We start from the raw sequence: 13,052 nt of genomic DNA, 5'->3' as shown, positions 1-13,052 counted from the left end.
CTGGTTAAGACAAAGCTCTAAATTAGCCAGTCATGACTGTTGCGTTTTACATCCTTTTAGACCTAACTTTCAGGTTCCATGCCCTCTATTCTAGAAGTCTGGCCTTTGAGGATTCTCTAAAAACTTCTAAAACTAATTTCATGGCTATGAAACCAGAGCACCCATTAGAAGCAGCTGGAGAGAGAGATATAGAGATATAGAGATACAAAGATAGATAGGTAGATAGATAGGTAGATAGATAGGTAGATAGATAGATAGATAGGTAGATAGATAGATAGATAGGTAGATAGATAGATAGATAGATAGATAGATAGGTAGATAGATAGATAGACAGACAGACAGACAGACAGATAGATAGACAGAGTTAGTACTCTCTCCATCCAGCCTCAGCTGCTAGGACCTATCATTTAGTCATTTCTCATTCCATAGATCTGTGTGGGGTCTGAGGATAAACATTGCTTACAAGTTCCCAGGTAATAGGTGACCTAGGACTACAATTTAAGAATCACTACTTTATTACAGGCTTTAAATGACCCTTTCTGCATCATATTGTTTGAGTGTCAAAGTTGTTGGGTGGTGTGACTTGTGCTCTACTTCCTGGACTCTGTGCCAAAAATTCCAAGAAAAAAAATTGCATGTGAGATGGAATGCAGACCCACTAGTTGGATTTGGGAAAGAAGGTTTTAGGTTGGGAAGCCTTTCTCAGATTTCCATCTCATATAACTACATGCATATATAAGTATAATATACACATATCTGTATACTTATTTGTGTGTGCACTTACATATACTAATTAGCATATGTATATGTATGTATATATGCTAGTGCACAGTTTCCAGAAGTGAAAATTATTTTAGCAAAATAGCACTTTAAAATCTCTATAAAGTCTAAATAAACTGAACATCATCTGGTAACTAAGTAGGTGCTCTGTACACAAAATGCTACAAAGATGCTAATCTTTGACCTTTCAGATCCACCCCTTTCTTCTTAGGCTTCTGATTAAAAGGAAGGGAAGGAGTCTGGAGTTTGCTATCCTCTGAACAAAAATGTTTTCATTAAAACGTCTGCATATAAGTACTGAAAATGTTGATTGGCAAAACACTGATGTCAGGAGACTCTGAAAGACAGATATTCAGTGTTGTCTGAAGCAAAGTAATTTACTTCTATTGCACATACTTCCTTCTCCCCAAACCCATTGAGGGAGCAGATGCTCAAACATGCATGGTATTAGAGTACGAGAATGGCACTTTCTTAGTCTCCAGGCACCAGATGGTTCCAGAATCCAAAGGCAATGGATAAGAAAGCCTAAATTTATTTGGTTTAAGCAGTTCTCATCGAGGATTTATGAAAGAGATGATATTTTAGTACCTTGTAGACAAATGCAAAAATAATTTCATAGCCGGCTCCCATTTGACAAATAAGAAATGTTCAAGCATCAGCAGAGATCTTAAATATTATCTAGTACATTTAGTACCACCAGCCATGCAATTCTCTTATAAGACGAGGAAAGAAAAAACCTTGAAAGAAAATGCTAGAATTACAATCATCTAATTTATCATGTGCTCTTTTTCCAAATTTAACTCTGACACTAAGATGAGGGCGAGAATAGGAAAACAAAGTATTACTATAACGAAAGAATTTTTCTCCTTGTATCTTGGGGACTGGGCAGTAGTGCAGCGGGTTAAGCGCACGTGGCACAAAGTGCAAGGGCCTGACCAGCATATAAGCTCCCCACTTGCAGGGGGTCACTTCACAAGTGGGGAAGCAGGTCTGCAAGTGTCTCTTTCTCTCCCCCTCTGTCTTCCCCTCCTCTCTCCATTTCCCTCTGTTCTAACAACAATAACAATAATAACAACAACGATAAACAACAAAGGCAGCAGAAGAGGGGGAAAAATCCTTCAGGAGCAGTGGATTTGTAGTGCAGGCACTGAGGCCCAGCAATAAGCCTGGAGATTAAAATAATAATAATAACATAACTTCCTGGTACTGCCTAAAGATTCAGTGAATGAAAATAGTTTATTTACCTAGGAAAGTTTGAGAGCAGTAAATATTTCAAAGATGGATTATGTGGAGTCTTGACATTAGGAATGAGAAAATATTAGCTCAATTCAACACAATGCATTTCTGGTAGAAAAACAGAGTTTCTGCCTCATAGGATTTAGTGTATGTTATCTGGAAAACAAGTAGTTGCAGGAATGATTCTTATGCACCCAGTTTCTGATTTATATATTCTCTGAACAGTGATTTGAGGGACTCTACTTTTGCAAGAGTAGTAGAAAACCATTTTATATATTTTTTGATTGTGAGCTAAAAAGGCCATCTTATCCCAGTAACATCTGTTAATGAAGATATAAAGAAAGGAGACTAAGGGGAGTCGGGCGGTAGGTAGCGCAGTGGGTTAAGTGCAGGTGGCGCAAAGCACAAGGACTGGTGTAAGGATCCTGGTTCAAGCCCCTGGCTCCCCACCTGCAGGGGAGTCACTTCACAGGCGGTGAAGCAGGTCTGCAGGTGTCTGTCTTTCTCTCGCCCTCTCTGTCTTCCCCTCCTTTCTCCATTTCTCTCTGTCCTATCTAATGATGACACCAACAACAACAACAATAACTACAACAACAATGAAAAAACAACAAGGGCAAGAAAAGGGAAAATAAATAAGTAAAAGCATAAATATATATATTAAAAAATAAAGGAGGTTAAGTAGATTTTAGAAGGAAATAATCAGACTAAACAAAGAGTATAAGGATGAAAAGTAAAAAAGAAGGAATAAGATGCAGATATGAGGGATGAATAGTAAAAAGCAGCCAAAGCCTTGGGATATATAAATAGATAAGGGGAGGGGAGTGGAGGGAGAGAAGGACAGAGAATGACAGCAAATGACAGAGGGCAGTACCTGTTTCACCTTACCTGACTCTACTCCACCCTCATCAATACTCCTTGCAGTAATTGCTTGAGTTGGAGGCTCTCAGGTCATGCATGGCAGAGCTGGGAATCCTTGCTCTCTGAGAACATTGTCTTCTGAGCTGGAGAAGGATAGATGAAGAAGTTACAAATAGACAGGAAAGACAGAGACGAAAAGAAAGAAGACACACACATTTTTTTTTTTTTGCATTTCTATAAGTGGAAACAAAATGAGAATGAGAAGGAGTGAAAAAGACGTTTCAAATGGGAGGATTTCTCAGGTAGAGGTTTGCTTGTACAAACGGAAAAAGCAAAATCTACTCTAAGTGAAATCTGAAAAAAAAAAATAGATACTATCAAGACTGCAGAAAATTTGACCTTAGAAACAAATTAGTCTGTTCTAATGACTTAGATTTAAATGGTGGATTATTAGCCAGATCTTAGGAGGATCACAGTGAGAATGTCAGCTAATTTAGTGAAATCCATTATCATACATAGTACATAATAACTTTGAAAATGTCCAAGATACAGAGCTTTGTTTCTTGGAGGCAGTGATATTTGACAATTTAGATGTAACAGAAGATTAACATTTTTAAAAGGAAGGTTTTAAATTGTAGTATCTCAGGCTAGTGATAAAAAAATAATAAGTTACCGTTAACATATTATGCTTCAAATATTTCATAGAACAAAAGATGACATTCTCTCTATACCTAGCATATTGACTTCTCCAAAGAGATTTCTATTGCAGAAAACACTTCTCTTTAGAAAAAGGAACCACTAGCAAAATTTAGTGACTTCTAGAGATAATATTAAATATGTAACTCAGTGAAAAAAATATAACACCGATTGCTGGTGAATCAAATTTTGTAAATTCAATACCTATTTCTTGTTGAAATGAAAGCATTATAATATGATTTATAGGACAAGAAAGTGACATAGGGTCAGCTTTGCAATTATTGCATTTTCTGCTGCCCCCAGTAGCCTGAAGAGTGGTCAATACCATATGGGATGTTGACCAAGAAAAACAAATGGGTTCATCTTGAGGATTTTTTTGTCAAAGATATCACATTCCAAATTCTAATCTTCAATAGTTGGCTCCATGACATACTTATTTCTGTATTCTTATCACTTAATAAATATCAGTATTTTTAAAATTAGGGAAATAGCTTTGGAAAGAATTGGATTCCAATCCCACCTCTGCCACTGAGTGACGAGGAAATAATGACCAATTATTTTTTGCAGTTTTGGTTTCTTGACCGGGAAAAATGGAGATTAAAAGCCTACTCATTGTATTGTAGTTGTTATGGAGATTAAATTAGGCTGCTGTTCCAAATTGCAGCCACAGTGTTGGGAACATAATGGATCTCAGTAAATGATAGGTATTTGCCATTGTATGAAAAAGTAATCAGGATCCTACCCAAATACGGCTCATGTCTCTACTAATATCTTGAAGCTGAGAGAGCTAGTCCAGTCTAGTGACTTTCTTCAGATATCTCACATCTTTTTTTTTTTTTCTTGGAATGAGATTTTGCACACTTTTGTGATGATTAAAGATAGTCCCAGATTTAAAGATTTGAATTTGGAACTTTGGAAGAATTGTAAAAATTTCTAGTTTTTGCCAGAAAGTTTGGTTCTACATACATATGTTAATTTGGTCAAAACTGTCTTTGTTGAAAACTTTTAAGACTTTGTTTCCCTATAAATTTTCTCCCTCTGAACTTCTAGGTTGAACCAAGAAGTTCTCCACAATGTTTCCTAAACCTGAAAAAAGCTAATTACTTAGTGAGTGCTTTCCAATTTATCTTACAATAATCTATTTATCATTCTCGGATGGAAAAAATGTATACTCATATATAATCCATTTTCATATCTGCCAATTAGTAGGCATATAACTTATTGGATAATCAGTGGTCAATTATTATTTTATCAGAAATATAATTATCCATTGAACAGAAATATAATTATCTCTTATATAGTAAAATTCTTTTGTCTGTGTAAGAGTATATTTCAAAGTATAGAATTGTTATAAAACTCATGTCTTAAAAACCACAGCTAAAATTTGGAGTTATATAAACTATTTAAAGTATATAATTAGGTTATCTGGCAAAATGCAGGAATATTATATATGAGTTAGAAATCTGATACTGGGAGTTATTTGTGAAAGTTATTGAATTTATCTATTTCAACAGGAAGGATAAATGTTTTAATGCAACATTTTTCCAGTTACAAATGAATCATAAAGACATACATTATATGTTTGTGAAACAGTAAAATTATTTATTAACTTTAAACTTTAAAAAATCATTTATTGATTTATTTCAATAAAAGACAGAGAGTGAGAGAGGAACAGAGACCAGAGCATTGCTTAGCTCTGGCTTAATGGTGGTGCTGAAGATTAAACCTGGAGTTTCTGAGCCCAGTCATGAGAATCTAACTTACAAACACTCTTATTTATTTTTTCTGTGTAGGAGGGAGCTCAGGGCACTGCTCCACTCTGGAATGGTATCTTGGATGGAAGTCTGGAGGTTCATCACTGAGCTTTTTCCTTGTACTCTATTTTTTTTCTTAATAAAATTATTTCATCAGCACCCATTTTATGTACTTCCACTTTTGAGGTCCGCTATTATAGAGAATTCAAAACACTTCATAAGGAGTCACCAACTACTGGACCTGAAAGCTTCCAAACACCCCGTTCAAAATTATATCTTTAAACAAAAACAAAACAAAACAAAAAACCCAACCAAACAATAAAAAACAAAGTACCTTGGAGTTCAAAGCAAATTCCCAAGCCATAACAGTCTAGAGTTTGATTCTCGTAAAAAAAAAAAAAAAAAAAAAAAAAAAGAGAGAGAGAGAGAAAGAAAGCACTTTTCTTACTCACATAAATATGACTTTAAAAAGCATGTTGCTGTGAGCAGGATATGCACTATGACTTTTCATAGTTATAACCTGTCTTCAGACCTCTAGGATCATATCAGGGAATGATAATGTAATTTCTTTGTAGGCAGCGGTGTGTGGGGGAATCCTTGCCTGGAAAACTTTCTTATAATGACGATGACAACGACAGCAGCAACAGCAGCAGCAACATCACAAGATAATATTAAAGCACAGAGGAGATTAAATCGCAATTAGACATTTCTGTCTGACAGATTTCTCCTTTCTTTCTCAAGGAAATTGTGCCGAGCCATTTATTCCAAGCCTCAGAGATTTAGATAAAGGAAACTGCAGTTTTTGCCATAAAAAGACAGGTGGCGTAAGCATGCAACATTTTTTTTTCTTTCTTCTTCTTCTTCTTCTTTTTTAAATACATAAAGTGATTATTTTCTCTCTGGTTCTTTGAAAAAGCTCCTCTGAGCGCCGGTTTGTGGCTGAGTCGGTGACGTCAGTGTGGCAGTGCAGAGTCAGGTGTCTGGCTCCCTATAAGCCCAGGAGCTGTCCGAGTGCTGAACGAACGGCCCCGGGAGCTCTCCAGCTTGGCCAGGAGAACAAGCTGTGGACCTTCTCTGCCATATAAAAACAATTAAGAGGTAAGATTGCGTTTCCTTTTTGATTTATTGGAAAGTTAGAAATGGCTTGTTCTTCCTCTAATTCCTGCCTGAGAAGGAAAATATTGCTTGGGAAGCTTTTATGTATTAAACTACGTAACAACCTGCTGCTCATCCTATAGTCTAGCGACACTATGTATGTTCATGGTATATGGGTGAACCTATGATGTCTACTCTCTGCTGTTGCCTATTTCTTAACCACAATATTATTTAGATAATCATATGGAAGTAGCTTGAAAAAGTTCAATGTTTGAGTGTCTGTATTACACGTTAACGTAAAGTTAACCAAGTCTGATATTTTGCTTCTTTTCTTCATATATTTTTTCTTTGACAGCTGGATTCAAAGACAAGTTATAATTTATATGTTTAATATTCTTAACAGTAGGTTTCCAATGATTCAAAGGTTATTAAAGCCCATTAGTCATAGAAGCAAGCAATTTTAGAATGAGTTTTCTTTCCCTGTGACATTTACCTTGAAGAGCTCAAAATTACTATTGTAAAATTATTGTCTTAATTGGTCTACTTTGGAAAGGCTCCCATTTTTATTCTCCAATTTTAGTACCATGAAAATAAGCTTAGCATAGTCCTTAACTTGCTTTATTTTCTTTATTCAGGGTGAACTATTATCTTTGGTTGTAAGCTGGTTATGACCATGAATTACAAAGAACTGCTAATTTTAATAGATGATGGAAATATTCATAGTTGTATAGATGACTACTGGTATTATGTTATGATTGAAAGTGACAGTAAAATATTTTGGTAGAAATTCTGAATAAGACGGAAATTCCTCCTCCTCCTCCTTCTTCTTCTTCTTTTCTCTTTCACTCTCTCTCTCTCTCTCTCTCTCTCTCTCTCTCTCTCTCTCATATTCCATCTAGTTGAATAGCTCATATTAGGTATACCCACCTGAATGTTCAATGGTTCAGTTTAATGTTAATAGAAATGGTATTTTTGGCTAGAGAGGTCTTAGCTTAAAGCTTATGTAGGATATCTGAGCTGTTTAAACCATCTTTACTACATAAAAGAGCATCTACCTGAGAAATAAATCTCTTGAGTCTTATTCAATGACAGTTAGTATATGTTATCCAAACTGAATCTGAATAAATGACCAAAAGGTGAAACTTGTTGGGCTGTGACTTAAAAAATGCAACCAGTGTTATGCTCTATTACACAGCAAAATCCAACTACATGTTAACACTACTAAAGAGAAGCCCCTAACCTGTATGCTGAGAAGATTTCAGGGCAATGCTAGTAAAGGAAATAAGTTCATTTAGGTTTCAAAATTACTCTTTTAAATGATGATGAAAACTGGCTAACAGTATTAAGTAATACGAAGACTGTATAAATCACTTTTGTGTGAGTATAATTTCTTATAGTAAACATTTGTAAATATTTTACAAATATTCTCTGACATGTCTTTGAAGACTTTTCTTTTGGTAAAACTACATGGTTAGATGAAAGGGAATCATTTATATAAGCATATGCATCCTCGATAAATATTTTTATAATAATTTTAGGCTCTGAAAGCTGAAAGCACATTTAGCAGTATAATATAGTGAATGATGACAGTCTTTCCAATTTCTATCTGAGCTAACAAAAAATTTTTACCCACATAATTTATTTGTCACTATACAACTACGATTCAGGTAAAATATGAGTAAGCATATAAAGTTCCTTTAAGCTGCAACGAAAGTATTATTAATATAGGTTTTTAGTGTAGCAATACCAAATGTAAGTATATGAAAGTACTTCTCTTGTTAATTCATATGTGAGTTTATAAGGCATTGGAGAAAAAAATGAATGAAGATTTTTAAGTAGGAAGAATTCAACACATTGTGTTTTTCTAAATTGGAAGTTACATAGTGGTTATTTTAAGGTTTCTGACAGTATGAGTCATTTAAGATTTCACAGGTCCACACCAAAATAGGCACAGGCATCTGAAGTCAAGCTGAATCTGAACACTCACAAGTTCAAAAATAGACTGGCTAAGAAAACGTATGTTCTCTCTGTTGCATCTGTTATTATTTACTATCCACTCATGAGGGCTGATGAAACATATAGCCATGATTGCATTTTGCAAGATAAAGTTATTAGGAGAAACATGGAGCTCAGAGCTGCTACAACAGTGTAAGCCTTCATGAATTTAGTGTGTTTATAGGAAAAATTTAATCGGGTGGGTCTACTTTCTGACACTGAAACGGTCCATGTTCTGGAGGCTGTTCATGTCTACACTGTCCAAAGTTTATAGACTTGGTGTCAAAGTGAGAACTAGATATTTCATAAAAATACATATCAATATGAATTAGCCACAGCATAATTGAGTACTATTGACAATAACATACTGTGTCACTTGGTTGTTTATAATAGTGTCACTGCTGCTGTCTTTCTACAACAAATCCACTGGACAATTCAGGAAATTAACCATATGGGTTTGATAAATGAAGGAAGTAATTTAGTGTGTGTATATTGCATTTTACATTAGGTAAAGTAGTTGCTTTCTGAGTTGTTTTTTTCCAGTGATTCCCACAGTAACATTACAAAAGGTAAATAAAAATTTCATTTTGGAAATTTAAAAAATATTTATTTTATCTTGTTAGAGATGAACGCAGAGATAGACAGGAGCACTGTTCAGCTCGAATTTACGGTGGCTCAGGGGACTGAAGCTGGGACTTCAGGGTCTCATGCATTAAAGTCTAGTACATGACCACTGTGATATCTCTCCAGCCTTTTGGGAAAAAAATAAAGCAGAATTATCATATAGTCTTAAAACCGACAGATTTTGTAAACTAAAAATGATTCAGAAACTTCACTGTTCCTGTTATTGTTTTAACCAAGAGATGATTAGGCAAAACTGATTTAAATGAGTACTAGTTTTGTTAATGGTTGCTGTGGTAGATTTGTTATGGTTTTGTAGAAACATTTAAGAATTTAAAAAAGGTATTCTAAATTTAATGTGAAAAAGTTCTGTTATGTTTTTTTTTTTCCCTTGAATGTTTGGTTTACTTCACTAGCTCTCATGTTTTCTTGTCTGCCTCATTTGTATTAACTCCTGTCTTATATTCTTTAAGGAATTCTCCATGGCAGGAACCAAGACTCATTGGCTTGGAGGAGTCTTATCTTTCTTCCTTTTAATTTTCCTCATTTATGGGGCTGAAGGAGCTTCACTTCAGAGAAACCTACTGTTTCAGAAAGAACCAGATCACAGAGTGGAAAATGTCCAAAAGTTCCCCAGTCCTGAAATGATCAGGGCTCTGGAGTACATAGAAAAGCTCAGACAGCAAGCTCACAAAGAAGAAAGCAGTCCAGACTACAGTCCCTACCAAGGTGTTTCACTTCCCCTTCAGCAGAAAGAAAATGGTGATGAAAGTCAATTGCCAGAAAGTTCAAGGGATCTCCTGAGTGAAGATGAGTGGATGAAGATAATACTTGAAGCTTTGAGACAGGCTGAAAATGAGCCTGCACCCAAAGAAAGCAAGCTCTATGGCTTAAATTCAGAAAAGAACTTTCCAATGGACATAGTTGATGATTATGAGGCTCAACAGTGGCCCGAGAGAAAGCTCAAGCACCTGCGATTCCCTCCTATGTATGAAGAGAATTCCAGGGAGAGCCCTTTTAAACGCACTAATGAAATAGTGGAGGAACAGTACACGCCCCAAAGTCTTGCTACTCTGGAATCTGTTTTCCAAGAGCTGGGGAAACTGACAGGACCAAACAATCAGAAGCGTGAGAGGGTGAACAACGAGCAAAAGCTATATGCAGATGATGAGGATGATATTTACAAGGCTAACAATATTGCCTACGAAGATGTGGTTGGGGGAGAAGATTGGAACCCGGTGGAAGAGAAACTAGAGAGCAAAGCCCAGGAGGAGGTGAGAGACAGCAAAGAGAATATGGAAAGAGATGAGCAAATCAGCAATGAAATGAAACGTTCAGGGCAGCCAGACCTCCAGGGTGAAGATCTTCAGAAATTAAGTAATGACCAAATCTCAGATGACGTCTCCAAACTCTTTGCTTATCTAAACAGGTTAGTGAGCGCTGTAGGTGGTGGGAGGTCACCAGTTGGGCAGAATGGGGATAGGGCCACCAGGCTTTTTGAGAAACCACTTGATTCCCAGTCTATTTCTCAGCTGATTGAACTCTCCAGGAATTTGCAGATACCTCCTGAAGACCTAATTGACATGTTAAAAAATGGAGAGAAGCCAAATGGGTCGCTGGAACCAGAGCAGGACTTGGAACTTCCTGAGGATCTGGAAGACATCTCGGAGGCTGACTCAGACCAACCTAACCTGCCACAGAATAAGATGTTCTCCAAGGGTGGGTACGCCCAAGCACCTGGCCACTTGATGGCAGACACTGTGCCAGATGGGCTCACTGTTGAGGACATTTTAACCCTTTTAGGGATAGAGGATCCTGCAAACCAGAAGTCTCCCTATTTTCCCAACCAGTATAACCGAGAGAAGATCCTGTCAAGACTCCCTTATGGTCCATGGAGGTCTCGGGCAAACCAGATTCCCAAAGCTGCCTGGATGGCTGATGCTGAAGGCAGACAGATGTCATATGGAAGCCTGAATGATAAGGATCAAGATATAGAAGAGTCTTTGGCCAGAATGCTAGTGAAATATCCTGAGCTCATGAATCCTAACCTGGTGAAGCGAGGTCCTGGCCAAGCGTCATCTGAAGATGACCTAGAGGGTGAGGACCAAATTGAGCAGGCCATCAAAGAGCACCTGAGTCAGGCAAGTTCTCAGGAGACTGACAAAAGGTCCCCAAAGAATGATGATCCCCTAAACGGACAGTACTTGGATGAAGACCTGTTAATGAAAGTGCTGGAATACCTCAACCAAGAGAAGGCAGAAAAGGGAAGGGAGCACACTGCCAAGAGGGCAATGGAAAATATGTAAGCAGCTTTCTTGCCCTGTCCTCCTCTCACTCCTTACACCCCAAGAAAAATCCTAGTATTTCTCTCTCTCGTGTTGACCTCTATCCTGTTGACGCTGGATTATCTTTAAATGATGTACTGGCAGATGATTCCAGTTGCTTGGTGTCTGCCACCCTTACCCTGAGCTGTTCTCTTGTGTGTGGATATGTGTACATGTTATGACTACTGGATTAAATAATTAATCATATCCCTTATTCAAGTAAGGTGTCTATGGTCTATGACAGTGTTTAATAGTGTCTGTAATGGTTGTGGCATTGTTAATGCTCATGTATGATAAAGAGTGTCCTAGAATCCTCTTGAAAGTTTTTAATATTTATTGAATTATTTTGTTACTGTCTGTAGTGTTTTGTGGAGTACTGGAGCAAAGATAATAAAGCACTATAAATATATAGTTTTATTTATAAGGCCTTTTCCATTGTGTGTTTTATTGTTGATGAATAAATGGTATTTCTGGACAGTTGTGGACTTTTCATTGTGGAGAACCAAGGACTGACTATGGAGCAAGCAGTGTGGAGGCTAGAGAGAAAAGTCACTACTTTGTGCAGCCAATCCAGGTAGGAAATGATGAGGGTTTCCTTCCTAACAACCTTGGCAACTGACCAGCATCTGCTCTGGAAGGAGAGCATAAGGATGACTGACCTACAGTACAAGAAGAATCTTCCTCAGGGCAGAGAGGGGCAGAAGCTAATTCATTATCTGCTTTCACCTGGGAGTTTATTTAGATTTTCTCTAGCTGAGACACAGCCTACTGTGTTTGAGGTACCTACTAGGTCTCTTGGGATCACATCTGTGGGAGCTAACCTGAACATCTATTTTCCCTTTTTTATTACTTATAAATTTCAGCATTTTATTTTACAAGTATAAAATCATCGATGTTTAGTTTATTTTAACCCCCCCAAATTACATGCTTTTGCTAAAAAATGTGATTCTTGATAATGGGCATATCTTTCAAATAACACCTGTGCCTCTCTCTCCTCCCCACCTTTTTTTTTTTTAATTTGTGATTACAGTGGGTGACAGGATTGTAAGGCTGAAGGGTAGAGTTCTATACCATACCCACCACTAAAGTGCTATACCCCACCCCTCCGCCTCCCAAAGATGACCACCAGAGATTTCACAAGTCTTAGAAACAATTTGCTTTTATTTGTTTGTTTGTTGTTGCTTTTATAAGTTTCTATGCCTCAGCTCTCCAGAGTCCACCTGTAAGTGAAATAATGAGCTGTAAACATATAATGGGCTTAGACACTTGTGGAATGCAGTATCCTCTAGCATCTCCTGGGCAATGCTTGCCTATGTTTTTTTTTTTTCTCAACTATGTGATTTATAGAATTAACCTTTTGATGCCATATTTATACCTTTATCTCTAATTTATACCTACATCTCTAATTTAATCTTTCCATACACATAGCCAGCATAAAAACAAAGTTACTGTACAGGGCAGTCAGAAATGACTACACATGTGGAAGTAACCTACCTATTCCTAGGTCACTCTGGTCTCCAAATACCAAGGCTGTTGCCTATTGTGCATTATTTGAGAGGGGTCAAAGGAGCCCCCCAGCCTGAAGTTCAAGTGAATAAATGAGCACAGGGACAGTAGGCACAGACTAGCTGATCTATCTCTGGTCTGACAGCTAGAAAGAACCCCCCAGAAGGCTGGGCTGTGTATCATAATA

General features: G+C 37.1%; 1 protein-coding gene across 6 annotated transcripts in view; it reads left to right on the top strand.

Annotated features, from left to right (window-relative positions):
* SCG2 (secretogranin II) overlaps positions 1-11,836 on the top strand; it is a 43,071-nt gene extending 31,235 nt beyond the window's left edge. For 2 of the 6 annotated variants that reach the window (XM_060193670.1, XM_060193671.1), the window contains exons 2-3: positions 6,241-6,422; positions 9,509-11,836. In XM_060193670.1, coding sequence (XP_060049653.1) covers positions 9,518-11,341 — 1,824 coding nt within the window. In that variant the 5' untranslated portion in view covers positions 6,241-6,422; positions 9,509-9,517 and the 3' untranslated portion in view covers positions 11,342-11,836. Of the gene's footprint in view, positions 1-5,928; positions 6,149-6,240; positions 6,423-9,508 lie in introns of those variants that run through there. The other 4 variants (XM_016187273.2, XM_060193669.1, XM_060193668.1 and 1 more) reach the window with 4 other exon arrangements.
* Positions 11,837-13,052: the final 1,216 nt, after the last annotated feature.

This window comes from Erinaceus europaeus, chromosome 7 (genome assembly GCF_950295315.1).
Source record: "Erinaceus europaeus chromosome 7, mEriEur2.1, whole genome shotgun sequence".
Classification (NCBI taxonomy): domain Eukaryota; kingdom Metazoa; phylum Chordata; class Mammalia; order Eulipotyphla; family Erinaceidae; genus Erinaceus; species Erinaceus europaeus.
This window is presented reverse-complemented; position numbering and strand designations above follow the sequence as displayed.